The sequence below is a fragment of the Nyctibius grandis genome, chromosome 11, assembly GCF_013368605.1.
Source record: "Nyctibius grandis isolate bNycGra1 chromosome 11, bNycGra1.pri, whole genome shotgun sequence".
Taxonomy (NCBI): Eukaryota; Metazoa; Chordata; class Aves; order Nyctibiiformes; family Nyctibiidae; genus Nyctibius; species Nyctibius grandis.
The window spans coordinates 7419069-7440328 of NC_090668.1; the positions used below are offsets into that span (position 1 = coordinate 7419069).

The window sequence follows — 21260 nt, forward strand, 5'->3', positions numbered from 1 at the left end:
TTTGGTGCTTGCATTAAACATTTGTACAGAATATAGCACTCTGTATAAAATATTAGTAATATCTTTATATTAAAAGTAGTCTTTTGCTGCAACTCTTAAATTTAAGCGAGTACTGGCTTTCATTTCAGTAAAGTTGGTGCCAGTCAAACTTAAGTATAAAAATAGCTTGCTGAGTTTGATCTTTTTTCATGGAATTTCTGGAGACTGAAGTGCCAAACATGGGACACGCTTTGGGTTCTCTGAAAATTGACTTCTGTTTGCTTGAGTGGCAGATACCAGGCTGTGACAAATTCAAATGTACAGTGTTAGAACTGACTTGTATCAGGAACTTAAAATATTCTTTCTATTGACTAACCAGCAGCTTGATGCTTACCTGATTGTGTGATTGTGTTTACCAGAAATTTGGTAGTTTAGGGGTTTGCACCCTTTCGAGGGTGTTCTACTGGAATATATACTGGAGTAACTGTAAATGTTGTTTAGGTTTTAGACACCGGAAATCTATTTACAGGGATAGTAATGGAACTGCTACAACTTATGGTAGTTAACACATAGTTCAACATCGTGTTTTTCTAAGTAGAATATGGCTGACATGTAAGAAAGATGATAAAAGGGTGCCAAATATAGAAGATGGATAACATTTATTGCTAAATATCAAAACATGTTCTGTGACACTATCTTAAAGATACATGTAAAAATGCATTTCAAATAGTGGGAACTACACGTGGTTCCCATTCCAAAACAACTGATTCTTTATATCAACAATATTAGCTGAATGAGTAGAAACCTAGTCACTTTATGGAGGTCACAGGCAGCAAAAGGTAACACTGTTATTTCAATGTAGCTATTTATGATTCTGTAGTTAAGGTTGTGTCATTCTAAACTGTATTTTAAAGGAGCTGTAAATTAGCCAGTATAAGCTTTGCTTTAAAGCTTTATGTACAAGGCCTCAGCTAAGGAGCATCTTTTCTCCAAGCTGTTCTTTAAGAGGTGACTCTTATATCACAGAAGAAAAAATATTAAATACTCTGACATATGAAACGGTTCTGGAATTCCTGTTCATTAGTTGTTTGACATGTATCTTTTCTGAACACGTCTCTCGTGCATACATTAGCTGGGGTTCATTTGGAGTACACTTAGAGCATTTTGAGATATATCTAATGGTAGCAGATTGTAGTGAATCAGGTTCCTATTCTTCCCCTTCATACAGAAAAAATAGAACACAAACACAAGTGAGAGCATAAGCATTCTGACAGCCCTGTGTCTAGCTCCCTAATTACAAAGCAGAATTTGCTGTGGTTAATGCCATGTGGTACAGGTAGTCAGAGCGCTGAGGGGAATAAGCAGACTGGAACCCAGAGAGGGAGGCTACCACAGGAACAGAGCTCTGGAATTTGCTAACAGTTTTGCAGGTTCTGTCTTTGTGTCAGGGTTCAGTTCTCTTGTAATTGGAAGCTGTGTTTATGGTGTGAATTTATCACATAAGACCCCTAAAATCTGGAGAAGAAAGGCATGTATATTCTTAAATACAGTGATTAAAAATCAGAAAAATAGGTTATTGCCTATTTTCCCATTCTGTAATTTGAGCATGAGAAATCGAGTTCATTTACATGTTTCCTAAACATGCAGGGAACTTTTTGTAGCTTAGGCACAATTTGCTGGAATTCAAGAGGAAACCACAGAAAACAAAGATCCTCTTAAGGAGAATGAGGAAGATCTTCCCTAGACTTTGTACAATTTTTGAGTCTCTGTATATTTCATGATAAAAAATATTATTGTAACTCTTCCTTAAAAGTCCTTTCCTTGATAAGTCCATCCAAAACTATGCTACAGTTACTGATTACCTGATGTTGCCTGTGGTCTAAAATGACTTTTCTGTAAGAATTCTCTGTCTCCAAGTATAAACTTACCTGCCATTAAACTCCTCTTTTGGCACAAAGAAAGAATGTTTCCCAGCTATTTCCATAGGGGACAAAAAAAATCTTGAATTCCGGTCAATTGTTCTGCTATTTACTGTATTTCTATTTAGTGATCAGATACTCTAATTATAAAATCTATGTACTGGCTTGTGCAGTGTTGGTTTTGATTGTTTTTATTCAGTCACCAAAAGTAGAGTTTTTAGAATGCAGTTTTGCAGTAATCCCTGCAAATGTACTCCAGTAAGAAGTGATTATCTGGAGATCTGTGCCACGGTGGACCAATGCATCAAAACTGCATTAAAGGTGCTATTGAAATGAATGCATTAATGGGAAAAAAAAAAAAAAAAAGCAGACTATTGTAGCATGTCAATAATACCTCCATCACAACATGGCATGCAGTTGGGCGTCACTTTGAGTTTACTGGAGGTGCTTATCCACCTGGCTACTATGGAATGCAGAAGCTTATAGAAATCTGGCATGGTAGCAGGATTTTTCTGTTTGTTTTTTGTTGTGGAAGAGAATTTCAAGTTTAATAAGGACAGTGTCATGGGGCCAAGTGCTGATTTGGTATTTTGAGCCAAATAGGCATGCTTCAGAATCCTCTGGAATATCCTGTGCAGAGGGGTGACAGTCTATCTCTGTCAAGGAGACATAACCCCATATGAGTGACTAAGCTGAACGCACAAGGTCAACAGATCAGTAACACTGAGGTGACATGACAGTACTTCCAAGTAGCTACGTAGTGATTCCTGTCTGTGCCAGCATCTGTGAAGACTGTTGGATGTTCTCCCTCTGTTCCCATCACATGTAGCGTATTGGCAGTCCTCTGCATCTGTGCAGCAGAGTAGTACTAGATCAATTAGCCCGCATATTAACACTGAAAATCAAACAACAGATTTGTTGTACTTAAAGCTGTTAAATTACAACTTAAAACAGCAAGAGGACACTTTCAGCCTTTGTGTAAGTAGGAGCAACTTGATTCATTGGCACAGCACTTACTTTGGGTTGCATTGAGTTTGCAGTGTTACCAATATGGTGAGTGGAAATCTTAGCACCAAGTAGTCTTCTAAAGTTCGTGACTAATTCAGAGCTTGCTGGCATCTCCTCTGCAGTGCAGCCATAACATACCGATCAGAGGGCTGGCCATATCAGCATTTCGCTGACATTAATGGTCGTGTATTAGAATGAGGGTTTAAAAATGGTGAAGTCGTATGTAATGTCTTAGTAATGGAATTTAACTGTGATGGAATATTGCTGGTGTGATTATGGGTAAAATGTTGTTTTCATCTCTGGATGCGCGTGCTTGTCAGAATAAGGAGTACAGGATACGTAATTAGAAAATGTAACTTTCTAATGTGCTAAGAGGCAGAATATCTTATACTGTTGTGCAATGTGAGTGTTGGGTTATAAATGTCAAAGAAACAGAATCTAGTTCTACGTAGCTGCTGCATATAGTTAAGAAAGTGTCTTAAAAAAGCTCAAAGTCAGTGGGATGATGTAGTCTTCTTCAGTGAAAAATTCCTTGTTTACGAATATTTGAACATCTTGAAAAAATGTGTGTTGCACAGAAGCCCAACTCCTTACCGTACTTCTGTTTGTTTTCCTTTTCCATTGTATCTTGTTTTTTCAGAGCACTACCATAGACTGTAAATTAACATCAGGAGCAGTTGGAGATAAAAACTTTGACAAAAGCCCAACGAAAACAAGACAGCCTCGGAAAGTTGATCTGCGAGCTCGATACTGGGCATTTCTTTTTGACAACCTCAGACGGGCAGTTGATGAAATCTATGTTACATGTGAATCGGATCAGAGTGTAGTAGAATGCAAGGTAAGTCTTGAGCTGTTCTTTGCCTGTTGTCACGTGGCTCTTACCATGCTTTTTTTATACCTTACAGAAAGGCCAAATGAGGAAGTAGAGCTTCAGAAACACGTTACTTTTTGATTTGTATTTAGTGAAGGCTTGTAAATAGGAAAACTGGTGGCATATTTATTCAAATTTAAGAAGATGCTTTCATCTTGGGCAGTGACTAATTTTTGAAGTGTCTAAAACTTGTAGTGATTTACATAGTGTTATTAGGTCTCTTCTTTTTGATGAAATCAGTTTTTGCTTATTGAGTTCTGATTTTCTTAATTTTCTAACTGAACACTGATTTATTTATTTTTGCCCTGTAATGTTCTTTACTGTAGGTGGCACTGTTGTGATTCAGCATTTTTCCACATTCGTTTGCTTCCTGTTAAGTGGCTTAATTATACATTGCTCCCTTTTTGTAGTGGTAGTTATCACTCTTCTACTTCTCTTTGTGGTGCTGAGAAAGTGATTGGTGGTCAAGCATAAACAATATCTGTTTGGGATGTCACTGTAAGGTGTGCTTCCTAATTTCAAATAACGTGTGCTTGTAGTAGCTTGTGCTTCTGTTTTACTTTTTATGATGGTTTTCTAGTAGATCCTTAGGGAAACCATTGTCATTTAATAAAAATCACTCATTCTTTAGAAATGGAATTTATCGCAAGCATTAAGAGAAGCCAGAAGAATACGTTATAAAAGAAATGTTAAAGATACGACTTCTGTTTTCATATTAAACATGGCTGAAAACTCAACACATTCTGGAAATTATTATCTAATCACTGTAAAAAATTACATACATCAATTTAAGTAAACTTTTTTCTTATCATATGCATCTAGTTCTCTGCTGTAATCAGACACGGCCAAATTGACTTTGAGATTAGCGTACAAATACATTTCATTGAAAGCAGGTTTGAAAACTGAACAGTAGCTAGAGGCTTCCAAATCGCTGGTTGGTCTAACACAATTTAACATTTTGTTACTGAACTGTTTTCCTGCTCAGGAAACTTCTCTGGAGAATTTTTTGGTTTAAGAAAATCAGTCAGCCTTGCATTGTAATTAGATTACCATTTTAAACTTTTGTGACTGCAAGAACAGAAGTGTGTTTGTATCATTATCACATATTTTTGGGGTTAGATATCATTCAGCATTTTAATCGTGCTACTTGATCTGTTCTCGGTTGGCGATATTACATAGTCGAAGTGAAAACTCTTCGTTTTAGTAGACGCTTGACAATGATATATGTATCTGTGTGTATCAGATTACTTGTTTGCAAAAGGGGGGTGGAAAAAACAAAAATGAGTAAACAAGGGGGTCCAATGTCCTGTGTTGTAAAGCTTATGTAACATTCATGTTGCTTTTGCCTTTTGAAAGATCTTTTCTTTTCAGCACAAAGAAGTGCCTTACCTGAGTAGCTGGAATATGTGTTTGTGCTGTGGTCTTTTGTTTGTGAGATTTTGTTAAGTGATGATTGTTACTCTCTTGATAAATTACTAAAATTTCTGTTAATTAAGCTGTGAAGTATAGAACTGTTGAGTCTTGCAAATTATTTTTACTAATACCGTTTCACTTCTATCAATTCTATTGATTGTCATTGTTTATTTTGGGGTGGTTATTGTTGACAGATAGAGTCCGGTTTCTACCCGAGGTGAAGTTATCAATGTGTTCTAGCTAATCGCTCACAGCAGAGTATCTTAACTGCTTATAGTTTGTCCATATGTGACTCAGTTCAGGTAAATAACCATAATTTCCTTGTCTAAAACACTTGTTTTATCACCTTGGCTTTGGTAGTCCTATATATGTTGCTATCATGTTACTCCCAAGCACCAAGTTTCATACTTTGTATTGACTGTTCTGATCCTGCCTGACCAGATCTTGCAAGATCTCTGGTTGTGCCTTTTCTTGCTACTTGAAAATATTAAAGCAGTGAACAGAATCTAGATGCCCTCTTCTGTGCCAGCCTGGGTTTCTGCTGTTGCAGTAAAGACGCCTGTAGCGAGGTTCTGTGTGCGATTCCAGGGATGGCTCCGACCGCATAAGTGTGCAGGATTGGGAGGATGCAAAGTGATGTTATGCTTCTCTCCCTAACTCTGCTGTCATCAGCAGTATACCGATAATGCAGATGTGGCATGGCAAAATATGTTAAGCTTCATTGGCAGGGGAATAACGTGTATAATGTGTATAATCCTTTTCATAGGCTTTTGGACTTAGGAGGCCAGGTTCAATGCAGGCATATTGTGTGTCTTGTCTGTCCTTGTATATCCATGATTTTCTGTCATTCCTGCCGTAACTTTTAATGTCAGTGGACCAATTTAAATTAATTTAGTCATTATACATTTAATGAGAGGATGGTGACTACCTTGGACGGACACATTCTGTTAAGGTTCACGTTGCGGAAAAGCCTGCCCCTCAGTCTTTGTTAGACACCAGGGAATTCTGAGAGAGAGCAAGAGAACATGAATGCACCAACCGAGGGAAGAGGGATTGTGTGTGTGGTTGGGTTTTGTTTTGTCGTGTTTTTCTTTTAAGAAGAATTAATTGAAGTGCATGTCACTATGTTGCTTCTGGCACCAGAGAAACTAGTAAGGAGATCATGGGAAAACAGGCTCCACTAGGTCCACAGTTTGGAGAACCACACTAGGGTTTTTTTGCTTGCTAGTTTGTTGTGGCTTTTTTTTGGTTTTTTGTTAGTTGGTTGGTTTGGTTTTTTCTTTCTCTTTGGGCAGGAGGAGTTCAGCTAATTCCTATGCTTTTTCCATTTTTACGTATGGCAGAACTGGTCTTCTGAATATTTCAATTTTAAGATGAAAATGCCATTTATAATAAACTTTTGCTAAAGCTCATTCTAAGAAGGAAAATGGATTAACTTAATTTTTATGCTGTTTTTTCAAACTTTTTATACTACACAGAAAAGTATCTAGTGGTTAAAATGTTACAAGAGATGCCAACAGACACATCAGCTCAATTGAAAATGGATTGATGTATTTCTGCCATATCTAGAGAATTGAGATGATTTTGAGAAATGAGGATTTCATATTGCCATGTTTTTGTATTTACTTTCCAAACTCATTGGACAGAATATCTTGTTAGCTCTTTTCATGAAGTACCATTTTTATTTTTACTGCTGGACATATGTGGGAAACAATACTAAATAAGGATCCAAAATGGTTAAGTTGTTAACTTTTCCTTCTTTGTTTTTTTTTTTAAGTGGGATTTTGAAAAATTCTTTTTATTAAGATAAATCTGTGTTATCAAAAACTTCCTTACTCCTTACTTCAATTTTTAAAGTGATATCTCCTCAAATTTTTACCTTGGTCAAATGGGCATGTGCTGTTCTATTTAAACATTTTAGTTGTATAAAGATCGTATTAAAAGAAGACCTGTGTGAAAATGAAAGGTGACAACTTCTGGCATTTAAAACCTTCAGATTACCCTGGTATAAAAGTGTTTATGATTTTGTGCCTTTTGCTCTTTTGTAGTCTTAGAAGTTGGTATATTTTTATTGATTACGTTGTCACTGAAGATAATGTTTGATGCTCCCAAATCGGAAAGGGCTCTAGTGGCTGGTTGTGGTTGAAACTGCAGACAAAGGGGCTGCGGTAAGGATACACACAGTGGGAATGTGTGTAAGAGGTTCAGTGGTTGTGTGTATTTTCTCTCAGCTTTGGGCACTGCTGAAGTTGGTATTTTGCTGTTGATTTGGAATTGAGAACTCTCAGATCGTGTCTATAGATGTATAGATACATCTTTGATGCTTTGTATATAAAAATACAATGAACATGGTTGAATTATTTCTAAAATAAATAAAGGATTCTCAAGTTTAAGCATCTTACTGTACATAAATCAGTTTGTGCAATAGTGATAGGTAGATATTAGATTCTAATGGATTTAGCTATAACCTGCAACATTTCAAAATGCAAATTGCATGGATATTCTATACATCAGCTAGGTTTCTGTGTGTCTAATGTTCATATGAATGTTTAATTGCCAAATATTTTATGAATTTTATGATGTGAAAGTTTAGTTCTATATTCTTTTTAAGTTGCTGTTTAGCATTACTTAATGCTTTCTCTTTCCACCCATCATTACTTACTGATATATTTCTGTAAGGTTTTGGCAGGGGTAGTTTCTCTCCTTGTTTCTAATGCTTACAGATACATTCTTAAATCAGTCCACCCTGAGTGTAGTTTAGTGAAAACAGTTTAATTCTGCTTGAGATTCCTATTAACGCATAAAATGGAAAATCCAGCAATGAAGTTCTGTTCTGACTCTCATAGACAGAACAAGATAAAGAGGTGGGTAAAGCCTTTCCCTTAAAAGACTTGACATGTTGCTTGATGTTATTATGCGAAAGAACGAGCTGAAGCAACTTTCGCTAAGGCCTTCCAATCAGAGGGGTATCTGTGAGAGGGTTTGAGTTGATTGAAAGCCTCCCAGAAAGACAGAGGAACTTACTTCATCAGGGTCTCTTGCCGAGAATGCCTTGTGAGGGCTGCTTTTGGTTCCAGGTATGCTAATTCTAATGATTTCAATCTATGCATGCAGGATAAGAGCCAATTCAACTCTTTTTGGAGACGAAGGTTTGATTTCCCCGCCCCCCCCCCCCCGCCCATATTTTTCAGTTTTACAAATATGAAAAGTACCTGGTTCCAGGGAGGAAAAAATACACAATCAGGGTTTGATACTAAAGGCTTTTTGGGAGAGGTGATTTGTTATGTGTGAATTTTATTTCTTTCTGTGTAATGCTACAAACCCTAAGAAAGGTATCCCAAGAAGGATTATGAAGTAATTTCTTTCCTCAACATAGGCCTCTCAGTGTTCTGTTAAGGTACATTATTCTTGTTCCAGTGTCCTGGATTCCTCTGGGTCTCTGGGTGAAAAAAATCTTGGTTTTCTATTAAAAACCAAACCAAACCAAAACAAATCCAAACTGCAAAATCTGTGTTTTTTATTAAGTTTTATTCAGCATCTTTTGCTTTTTACACCTGAATTGTTTTAATTGCTAATTGTTTCCCCACTAGAGTCCTCTATTGTATGTTTCTATCAATTTTGTAACCATTTTGAGCATTAACTTAATACCTTGTTATACTGATGTCTTCATTCTTTGAACCTCTAGAACATTTCCAATTAGAAGGAGAATTTCGGCATGGAATGAACTCTGTTCCTTATGATTGAATCTATTTTCTTTTTATTCAGGAAAACCAAGGTGATTATGAGTTTCCCTGAAAGCCTAAGCAGATGATTTATATATTAGAACATGTGTAATTATTTATCTGTGTTTCTCACAGGACAGTCTGTCAGATCAATAGAGTTTTATAGAATATATATATTCACATTGTTTGAGAAGGTCTAATTCTGCAGTTGGAGTAGGTCAGAAGTATGCCAGGCTGCCACTGATCACTCAGTTATAAAAAATACCTCTTCTGGTTTTTAATTTGGAGTTATGTAGGAAGAGTATGTTTAGGTCTCTTTCTAAATAAATACCCTGTGGCCATATTGTGACTGTCAATGCCAAGTGAAAATCTCTTCCGTGAGCATTCCTCTTGCCTCTTTTGGGACAGATACTTTTTCATTGTTACCGTCTTCCACAGATGAATCAAAATCATTGAGATCAACAGTGAAGGACAGGAAAATGGGGTAATGATTGGGCGTTCAGTCTCACAGATAGAAATGAATGAGATCTTTCAGAATGGTAATCTGTTCTAAAAAGCCAGATACTGAAATCTGGCATCTTTCCTAGTTGGCAGTCTGGATAATCCTATTCCTGCCTGTCCATCCTTCACGTCATATTTACATTTTTTTGTGTAAATAAACTGTGTATTTAAGTCCCTGGATGTGCACCTGAATGCGACATTCATTCTTATGGAGAAAATTTACTTTGATAACAGTTATGCTTCTCAGGAGCTCATCCTTGGCAGATAGAGGATTACGAGTGTCATGTTATATGTGAATCAGTGAGGAACAAACTGAGACTGGATATGATGGATTTCACATTTGGATCTCAGAGGCCATGTGTCCCTGCAGCTTTTACTATCTAGAGTTTGCTGTTGAGTGGCTTTTGCGGGGCTGGTGTGAGAGCATTTAAAAAGGCATGCCAGTTGGGAGAGCTTTACCTACTGGAAAATTATTCTGTTTCTCTCCACTCTGCATGTGTTTTAGAGTCTTTTCTTTTTACTGTTATCTGCCGTGTACTGAAGCTGGTACAATGAGAGTCCTTTGGCTAGAGGAGCTGCTTCCTTTCATCCCCTCCCAAAGCTGTAAGAACCACTTTGGCAATCATCTTTGTTTAACCCCGGAGCTGGCTCTAAGTGTTTGTAATTCAACTATACGGAAAAGGCTACAAGGAATTTTGTGGAGCAATTTTTGTGTCATATTACTGAAACACTCAGTTAACCGTAAAAACATAAATTTAAAGAAAGAAAGAAGGAACTTAGGTTGCCTGCTCAAAATGTACTTCAGTGCAAGAAAATGGATTTATTTTGGTAAATATGTAATGAAAATATTCAGTATAGATAATGAAACAATATAAAGTACGCATAGTTTGCAAAATAAAACACACATTTCTAGCTTTGAGAGTAAGCTAAATTGCAGATGTGGTGACTGAGTTAATTTCTCTAAGACAAATTCTACTATTTTGCAATGTAGTAACCTTAAAATCTTGCAATCTTCCATGCTTCCCCATTTTTCTTGTCCTTGAGAATGGGAGAATAAATGGAGAAGACAACATTTCAAAGCTGATTTCCAAACAAAGTGACCTTCTGGTTTTAAGGATTATAATAGGCCTATCTAGGACCCAAGTCAAGATTGTTCTGATGCAGGAATACAGGATTATTCTGAAGTAGCTACTCTATGTATTAGAGATCCTTCTTGATTGCAAAGTAATTAATATGATCACCCAGTTGAAGAGGCTGGAAGTACAACTTTAAGATAAATACATGGAAACCGAAGTAATGACCGAGAGCTGGAGAAAAGAAGGAAAAGCAGAAGAAGAGCTTTTGATGTGCAGGACTATTGATCAGAATGAGGGAATGGGAAAGAAACAGGAGCTGTATTGTGAGCGTTTTTAGTTTTATGTCACTGATTTTCCTTTAAGTGTTGCTTTTTAACAGTATTGCTTTCTTTTTTAGTTTGAATTGGCTCTTTAAAAATCGGATGGGATGGATATGACCTTGAAAAATAATGGGATTTAAAATTGTTTTGACTTTAGTGTAGGCATAGCCTACCCCATAAAGGTTCTTTTTTGTCAGCACCTTCTCAAGTGGTACAAGTTTCCACTGCTTCAGCACCACAGGGTATATCTGCTACCCTCGGTACCGTAGGTGAGCTGGAGAGCTGTATTGATGGCCAAGGCCCCAGAGCCCTGCGCGCCAGTATTGTGTGTCAGTCGGACAAAGGGATGGCGCCAACCGTCCTGCTGTATGCGCCAGTAACTAGAATTAATTACAAACCAATCGAATCCGTTGCAGCCAATTGGTAAACTAATTGGTAATTTTAGCTGTACATCTATATGTAGTTATCTGGATGCCTGTAACGGCGCTTTCAGAGCCACTTTTGTTCTGCTTCATCCTGCTTGACAAAATGGCCCTCATAGCTTTAGGGAGAAAGATGTGCATCAGTGACTATGGGGCCGCTCCAGCTGCTTGTCTTGTTTGTATTCCCTTGTTCGTAAAACATGACTCGGGTTACAGCTGCATGGTTCTGCTCTGATCATTTCTGATAATGTGTAACTAAACATTCCTTAAAATAGGTTAGGCCATTTATTGTATTTTTTTTTTCCTGTGCCAACTAACTTCAGAAATATAACTCATATTGAGATTGATTCTTTTTTTTTTGTCAGGAATATCTCGGTAGCAGACTTGAAAAGTAAATGATTCAGAATTAAATTTTGCTTTCTATGCTCTTATTGTTAGTAACAGTCAGCACAGCTTAGTGTGGGCTAACCTAAATGGACATGAATTGAATTAGAAAGCTGAAATGTTATTAGTGAAACTGAAAAAAGAACTGGCTAAAATACTTGACTTGTTCATTTCTGGTAGCAGACTTTACTTATGAATTATTTTGGTGCTGTAAACCAACTGCCTTGTAAGAGAGATTTTTGTTAGCTTTTTTGTGCAGTATTTCAAAACAAAGCGCAACTTTACATCAGCGGTGGTATTCTGTTTGATTTCCCTTGTGTTTGACTTCATTGGGACTTTTCCCATATAACAACCAGCATATGCTCTACATCTGTCATATGTACTCGTTAAAAGGATACTTATGTGAAAACTGAAGCCGAATTTCAAATTTGCATTTGTGTTAAACAAAATGAATAATCATCCATATAATTTTATGTGAAAAAATATTTTGCGTACATTAGAGGTCCTTTTTCTATTAAAAGGACAATGAAAAGTAAAGGTGAATGGGCCATGATGTTACAAAAATGTGCATTAATTAGCTATACTTTAGTACAGTGTTTTTACGGTTTTCAGCATTAAATGTTTTACCGTTAAAATTTGTAGTTATACACTTAGTGACCAATACATTTTCATTTGTAATTATTCCCAAAATATTGCTAAGTAATAATTAGCTTTGAGCAGAAAATTTCCCTTAATGCTAGCAGGAACGATTTTGACATAGTAAAGAATTTGCAAAACAGCAACACACTGTCATCAGTGTTTTTCCTTACACCATAAAATTCTGGCTACGTTTTAAACTCCGCATGGGAAGCTGGTGTGAGTTTTCATAGAATTCAAGCTTCATTTATGGATTTTTATTATTTTGAGCATGTCGTCATCATAGAGTACAGTATACATTTTTCTTGTCTTTGAAAGAGTAGTTTTGAAAGCTTCTATTTCTGGTGGATGTGATCTCGAGCTGTCTCCTTCAGAGATGCATTGACGTGCTCCGCGGGGTGACAGTCAGCTCTGCTGAGAAGGTGCCTTACACCTGTTGGCTGTGGTGTCCTGTGTGTTTTTTGTCACATTCTGTAAATGATTTTTGGGTTTATATGTGGAATATAAGTGCTTTCCTAGCTTCCTGTGTGGTGAAGAATTGCTCCTTTCCCTACCAGTGGCAGCAGATAACTATAGTTTGCTCAAGAAACTATAGTCAAAGAGCAAAGTCAAGAGTTTAATCATACGCTCTTTTACTCTGCTTTGCTGTGAAAAAAATGACAGTATTGTCTGAGTAAAGACTGCAGGATCCCAACTTACCTTTTAATTTTTTGTTGTTCCTGCATGTAATCTGATTTTACTATAGGTACTACACTTGTACATTGGATCAAACTGGAAATCAGTAGGTACAGTCAATACTTTCTGAAAGTTAAGGATATTTTTATCAGAAACAAGTTCCCTACTCTTCAGCCACTGGCATTTTATCTATGAATTTCTTCCTGATAGAGTGTGAAGTCAAGTTAATTTTATATGTTTTTTCATAAGTTAATTTTATTTGTTAGAGACCAACACATAATTTACAAGATTCTAACTTCTTAATCAAGATTTTGCGGTATTTTGAATAAAACTCCAGCATGCCCACATAATTTCTGACAGTGTGTGTTTAATCCTACCCAGAAATTATGGGATGGACTAGATTGCTTTTAAGATCCCTCCCAGTTGTGTTATTTTATGATAATGTGTAAATCTTTCAAGCCATAAAATATGTTCATAAATACAGCTTTCAGTGATTAATTCACATAAAAATGTGTAAATTCTTTGGCAACTCCATATAGTTCAAAAGTAATTTTTAAAATGGTAAGAAATGAATTGGTTTGTAATGGTCAAGAAGTATAATCTGAGTGTTGGAGTTGTAAGGTCTGGACATGTAATTACTCCATAGACAAGGATGTGCAAGTAGTGACTTTTTTTCATTTGTTGGAGTGTGCTAATCAGAGAAGAGAATGTAAGCCTTGCATCTTGCAGCTGATCTTGTTTATTTCTCAGTAAATTTATGTCAAACATGAAGATTTTATAAAACAAGTGTAATGCTGCGATCTTGATCTTTTTTACCTCTCAAAATATCACCATGAGATTCTTTTTGGTTAAAAATGTCTTTATTAGTACAATAGTGCTGATAATCTCACATGACAATAGAATGTCTGTCATTAGTCTGGACAAGTACAAGCAGACATCATTTGAAAGTTCGGCACACTTGAAAGGCCGTAGGAACTGACCTTCCGAGGCAGAAGAACTATGTTTTCTGATGCAGGGATCCCAGGATTCTCCAGAAGGAGTTCTCTCTGTCTGATGCAGTTGCCTTTGTGTAGCTTTGTGTATTTTTACTTCACAAACAGATTATTCATGACATTTTTACTCTCCCACAGGTCCATCGGGTTTTACAGACAGTTTTGCTTATTTGATTATGTCCAGCATATTATAAAAGATAACTCTGACAGAAAAATTGTGAAACAGCAATACTTAATATATGTTAGGAATTATTTTCTTGCCAGATTTTGCTATTTTGTCCTTAGACGTTGGTGCTCGCAGAGATCTTCGAAAATGTGCACATTTTCTGATAGGATAAATGTTTTAATGTTTGTTCACATAAAAATCTTAACTGTCTGGGCTTTTTTGTTTTCAGGGTTTTCCTTGGTTTTATTTTTTATGAGAGCGCTACAGACTAATACATTTCCTACTCTCTTTTCAGTTCCTTTATTGGGGCGGGAGGATTGGTTTTTTTAAATACAAAGGTTGATGTAATGGTTGCTTTTCAGGAAGTCCTGATGATGCTTGATAACTATGTAAGGGACTTCAAAGCATTGATTGACTGGATACAGCTACAGGAGAAGCTAGAAAAAGCTGATGCTCAAAGCAGGTAATTAGATTTATATATTTTTTTAATCTACACCCAAATACTGTCTCATAGTAAACTTCATTTTGTAGCAGAGATTCAGCAAATAGAACCAATATTAATATCTGCTCTGGGGCATCAAGTACAAAATTCTCCTTTAGGACAGAATTGGTGTGAGGACATACAGGGGATTTTATCCTCCTTGGTAGAGTTATCAGTGAACAGCTGTACTGGACATGGTAAAGGGTTTGGAAGTGTAGTATCAGAAAGGTAAAACTGATTACATCACTATAATTTGTGCCTAGTGTTGAATTTGTGCCTTGGTGCCTAAGTTTTAGCTTTGAGAGGTAATGAGAAGTAAGGTTTTGTGGTATAGTTTGTGCCTGTAGAAGATGGGAGACCTGTAGTGTGTATGGAGTGATACACTTTAGTTCTTCCATTTTCCTTTGTTAGGTAGTCAGTTCGATCACTCATCTGCCTAGGTAGAGGCAAAAAGTAGACCAAATGTGACAGAGTGGTTTTATTAGTTGATTAGAGGTTGTTAATCCTGCCAGTAGTACTGGAACCGCTTAAACAATCATTTATGTAAGTGCTTTTCTGAATCTGTCTTCAGAGTCCTGAGTGGGTTCTACAAGTTTGATTTTATTTCTAAACGCCAGTTGTAGTTTTCATGTAATCAGAAAGCTTCAGAAACAAGAGTTCAAAATAAAAAAGAAAATAGCATCAGCTTCAGTGAGAAGCATAATGAAACTGCTACCCTGGCTTCCACCTCAAACTACGTCTGTTTGGATGAGAACATTTTGTGTTAGTGGCCATTAACTTAAATCAACCTGCTCAATTATCTTTGCAAGTACATATTTATTAGTAAATGTTATTGCTGACACAGTTTGGTATGTCACTAGTATAATAGAAGGAGTGGAAGGTGATGTATTTGTTTAGTTCTAAAGTACTTTATGTACTGGAGATATTTGTTACCTATATTAACCAAAGCAGCATTTGAACTGTATTGAGTGCTCTGTTACACAGGATAGGAAAACCTGGGGTACCTTAAATGATTGTGGCCTTTTACGTGCATTGTTATTGTCACTAGAACTAGAGGGTATTTCCATTCCTACCCCTGATCCTTTCCTTTTAACTGGTTGGTTTGATGTTTGGTCCCACACTGACATTTAAAATAAGCATTGTAGTCTTGAGAGTATGCATTATTTTTGGTATGCCTTTGGCTAATAAGGTTTGGAGTTGGTGTAGAAACAATTGCCAAGAAGTGTGATTAAATTCAGCAGTATTCATTATTACTTTATAGCATTTGTCAGTGCTGTTTTTCCTTTGAGGTGATAGAGGAATAGTTATGGTGAATTTTGTTTTTAAACTTTTCTTTCCTGAACTTGCAGACCTACTTCGTTAGCCTGGGAGGTAAAGAAAATGTCTCCTGGACGCCATGTGATTCCAAGCCCATCAACAGATAGAATTAGTGTGACATCAAATGCTCGAAGAAGTTTAAATTTTGGGTATGAAAACAGATCATAAGTTTATTAAAGCTAAAATAAGGATTCCTTTGAAGCAGAGTCCATGAATAAACTTTTTCTATAGTAATCAATATATTGTTTTGCTGTTATTAACTTATATATGTAATTATTTGCATTCATGAAAGGAAAGCACATGGTCTGTAAAAGAAAATCCTATCAAGGACTTAATTTTCTACTTACTTTGTTACACATTTAATTACTGGTCATTCCAAAGACCTGAAGATAAAATTCACTTTTAAAAAACTATAGCTTTTTTTGTTCTAAACCTTGTGCAGGAAATGGCAACTTTTCACAGAAGGCGAAACAAAATAACTTAAAATTAAAACACTACAGTTCTGTCCATCCAGAAATTCAAAGTTTAGGCAGTCATTTGGATCCTTCTGAAAGTTAATAAATGCCCTTCCAGATTTACAATTTATTTTTGGTAAACGGATAATAGAAAATAGATCTGTTCTTTTATTTACGAGTGTTGGAACAGAGTGCCTTATGGATTTGTGTGATCTACATTTACAATGAAACCTGCCCTTTTTTTGACTTCTTGCACATATACTTTGTTAGACTCCTCATATTAGTAATGGTTGCAGCCCATTCTTTACAATTGTTGCAGTTGAGCAGGACCCAGGAAGATGCAATAGAAGAGCTGTTACATTTGGCTGTAAATACCCACCGTATGTTTATTTCTATGATTTGAAAATTTGGTGTCAGAGAATGTTTGTTGTGGGAATTGTTCGTCCATCACTACAGTGCTGCATGTTTCTTCAGCCACTAGACATTTTTAAAATTTTGTAACTCACTCTCAGTCTAAGTCAGTGAACACCCAAGATTAAGGAGACAGTGTCCTGATAAAGTTTTCTAATGAACCATTCTGTTATTTGATTAGACACTAAAAAGAGCTATGACTTTCATTTAGGAACCCTGCAGTGACAATTCCTGCAACACGCCTGGCTCCTACTGGTGTAAGTTGGGCTGATAAGGTGAAAGCCAATCGTGGAACTAAAGCTGCCAATCCTGAGCTAGCAACAGCACAAACCTGTCTGCCACGTCCAGCACAGAAGTCATCGCAGAAAAATGGCAAGTCTCTTGAAGTGGCTTAAGTCATTTTCACAAACTGTGTGGTGTAAAATTAGTTCAAGGTGTGATGACTTATTTTCAAACCAAAAATAAGTATAATTTTGCAAAATACAATATTTAAGTATTGAGGTAAAAGATTAACGCAGCCTTACATTATCATTATAATAGTTAAGTTTGGGACAAAGTTGTGTGTTCATGTGTAGGTAACATTCCACTGTATTTCCACTAACTAGAATTTGATCTGTCTAGTACATAACACCCCAAGAAATGAAAGGTCTTTGGTCACAAGCTGATAATCTAACTGACTGCAATTTGGAATAGTTTAATAATATAAAGAATAATACACATCCAGGAATCAGTAGAAGAGCTCAAGATAGTTTTATGTGCCCGGAGAGATGACGTTATCAGAACCGTGCTGAAGCTGATGGTTTTTTCTTAGAAGACAAGAATGACCACATTCAGTTATGAATTGTTTCTCTGAAGATTCTCCTTGGAGAATGCTTGATGCTGGGATCTTTTTCTTCTAGAAAATATTTGTTTAGTTGCAGACATAAAAAACTTTACCTTTTGGTTTATGAAGTTAGTTTCTTTGCACACACTGGAACCCTGAGATTGTTGTCAGAGTTGCATTTTTTTTCACTTACATTTTTTTTCATGCGTGGTCCCAGATGACTTTCAGCAAAATCAGCAGGCAGGATGTAGAAATGGATATTTTAAAAAAATTTAGAAAGAAATTTTCATAATTTGTTTTTTTGAAAGAAAAATTCCTGTAAGAGAATGTATTAATTTAACATAGTTGTATGTTCAACCTAGTAGTAGTAGTAGAAGTGATGTGTAGTGGTTTGGAGACTTGTGATATATTATGGAACGAAAATACCTTGTCCAAATGTCTTGCAATTTAACATAAGTGAGTTCAGTAGCATGAGGATTCTTATGCTTAGAAAAGTACGATCACAACCATACTCTAAAAATGGTTGTTTGAATGGGAATTGATTGATGCTGGTTGCATGAGGGAGTATCTTGCTGTATATAGTTGCAGTGAGCTGGTTTCAGGACAGTAGCAGTTTGGCTGAGTTTTTCAACACTGTAACTGAAAGTGTAATTCCACTTTTAAATTTTGTCAGTAGTTGAAGTTATTCATAATGAAACCTTTTTCTGTTGATTATTGCTCTTATTAAAGTGACAGACTCCAAGCTGTTGTTAAAATACCTTTATTAGGGATTTTTGTGCACATGGAGAATTTTATTAGCTACACAGGGAGTAAAACTGATGTGCACTTCCATGTGGATAACATATTTTTAAGACATTAAAAGTAAACCAAAAGATTTTATCCTTATGTTAATTATAGGTATTTAAAGGGCTGAAGAGTCAGTGTTGTGCTGTGGTTTATTGGCCATTACCTGCAGCTGATGAGCGCCAAAAAAAGCAAAATCACATAGGTCCTGTAGTACTGGCCTATTAAGTGTTCAGTAATTTTTAAAATGAAATGTACTATACAATTCAGACTTGAAAAATTTCATTTTAAGAAATAACATTCATTCTAGATGCTTTGTGTGTTCTTAAGAATCTCTTACCTCTGAGATTCCACATTGGAGAATTTCAGTTAGTTTCTCATGGCTGAGTTGTAATGTTTTTAACAAATCAAATTCTCTTTAGGAGCATGTTATCCTTCATATGGAGGCTAGAATCGCTTAGGTAAAATCAAATTAACCTCACTGATAGGAGCATAAGCGGATCTGTGAAGTTTACGCAGAGGGAGTCACAAAGGCTCTTCACATGCATTATTGAAGCAGATACGAGGCTTGTGTCTCATCTGCTCTGCCTGTCCACCAGCTAATGCACTCACAGCTGTTAGGTACATCCAGGCCTTGTGAGAGGGGGGATTTCTCCTGCCACCCTGTAATGCTCTTTTGCCCCGCTAAGGCCCAGCTGGGGCTTACAGTGGCAACATTTCCCTAGAACGCTTTTTCTCCAGTGATTTCCAACAGCATTATCGTTAAGCCTGACAGTGTTTTTGTGAAGTGAATGAGTGGTATGATAGTGTATCTGTTTCATGGTTGATGGAATTTTCAAATTTAACTAATTAGGTCCTTAGGGAGAGAGAAAATGCATTATTTTTTCAGATATTTCTTTAAATTATTTTTTTGTGGATGCATAATTAACTGAGGTTAAATGATCTTATCTCATTTCCCTCATTAAACTCACTGTTACCTCAATATCTTCATGAATTTAAAAAAAATAATAATTTTGTCTTTCATGCTTGAGTGTTTTTTACAATCTGAAATATAGTCTAGTCTTATTGTCTGACCAGCTTATGGCAAGAGAAGAGTTTGGTTTAGTAACAGTAGTACACAGAGGCAATAGCCTAGCATGAAATTAATTCCCAGGTGCTCATGGTAAGAGGTGAGACAGGTGCTAGAAGTTTAGAGTGTGTATTAAGACTGGAAGTAGGTGCTTACAATTAGAATAGTTGTTTATTGTTTGTACATAACTTAGGAGAAAGGGCAGTCAAGAACATGTAAACTTCTCAAAAATATCGAATGTTTTTTTCTGTTGCCACACTTGAAATCTAGTTTTATTATTACCATCTTTCCTGTAGTAATTGCTCATGTCCATAGTTGTGAATAGATGTTCTTTGTAATGTAGCTAAGACTTCAGACTTTGCAGGACAAACAGCCCTCTGTAGTAACTGTCCTGATTTGGGCTCAGATATCCTGGCACCTGATCTTGTGGAAGTGTGTGTGACTTCTGCATTTTGAGAACAAATTGCAGGAGCATCATCACAGATAGCAAAGGACGGTTTGTTCCTGGCTGGGTTATCAAATTCTTAAGCACAATTTCTGTTGAAAATTTTGTGTTCATTTTCTCTTTTTTATAATTTTTTTTCTTTCTCTTATTTTTAAGTTACCATTAGAAGTAGTCTGACAATTAACATCTGTAGTTAAAGTCTTGTCTGTTAACTCACCATCTCTTATAGAATCATAGAATGGTTTGGGTTGGAAGGGACCTTAAAGATCATCAACGAGTGGGAAAGATCAAATAGGCTTTGTTAGTATATTACTTGCAAGTAAATTTTTAAGATGGGACACATATCTCCTGAGGTAGAACTCCTAAGAGTTTTGCACATACTTGCCTAGATTTATTTTATGGATGTTGCCAGTAGGGCTGCTTGGCCAGTTCTTCCAGATGGAGTAATTTTGAAAGAGTAAGGCCCTGGTGGCTACGAGGGCCTCACGATAACAGATGGCTTGTCACTTGCATGTAATACAAGAGCAATCAGGGATAGGGAAGTTCAAATGAAACTAGAGAATGATCAAGGTAGTCAAATGAATTATTCATTAACAAAACTCAGGGAGTAATCAAACCTAGCATGTGATACTTAGCCTGTGGAGATGGCTACTGGGCTATATGAAAAGAATTCCAGACTTTGGGAAAGAAGTGAAGGAAGGGAGGAAGGGTGATGCCCTACTGAGTATTAACTTTGCTTCAAATTAGGAGCTATGTGATCTAATGTCAATAAATGTATTAGCTTTGCAAATGTTTTTTTAACGAACGTGCCTGGAAATGACTGAATTCTAAACTGATAAGTGAATTAAAATGAAAAAGTAAATTCTTGTGCACAACTAGTTGTTAGATGGCATAAAAATGTTGAGCTGATTCCAAATATTTCAACAGTCTGAATGCGTGCTTGCATTAAAAACTGTTTTGTGTTTGAAGAATTCACCAAACAATATTCTTTCAAATGCAAAACATGTATTTCTGTGCTGTTAAGGTAATTGGATGATTGTTTAGTAATAATTCTGAATCTGACAGTGAACAAATACAAATTAAAAATTGAACATGTATGACTTTTAATAAAAGGTTCATTCTTATTGTAGTAAGTATGATTATGGCTTTGCCGTGATCTGAATAATTTTATTCTGATTAATTCTATCGTTTTAGAATACTAAGACATATGCCATGAAACAAGGTATCAACTAGGCAAGGCAGGCAAGAGTTTTGGGTTTTTTTTGAGAAGTAACTTCAGTAGATATTAGTAAAGATATTAGTAAAAGATATTAGAAGATATTAGTATAATTATTATCAAGATATATATGATTAATATATCTTATTGTCTAGATGTTAGTAAAACTATCTTTA

At 36.1% G+C, this 21260-nt stretch overlaps 1 protein-coding gene across 2 annotated transcripts in view; it reads left to right on the forward strand.

Annotated features, from left to right (window-relative positions):
- The window catches only part of SCAPER (S-phase cyclin A associated protein in the ER), a 154559-nt gene that overhangs the window by 14777 nt on the left and 118522 nt on the right, over positions 1 to 21260 (forward strand). For both annotated transcript variants that reach the window (XM_068410027.1, XM_068410028.1), the window contains exons 5-8: positions 3547 to 3744; positions 14447 to 14547; positions 15915 to 16031; positions 16960 to 17120. In XM_068410027.1, coding sequence (XP_068266128.1) covers positions 3547 to 3744; positions 14447 to 14547; positions 15915 to 16031; positions 16960 to 17120 — 577 coding nt within the window. The remainder of the gene's footprint in view (positions 1 to 3546; positions 3745 to 14446; positions 14548 to 15914; positions 16032 to 16959; positions 17121 to 21260) is intronic.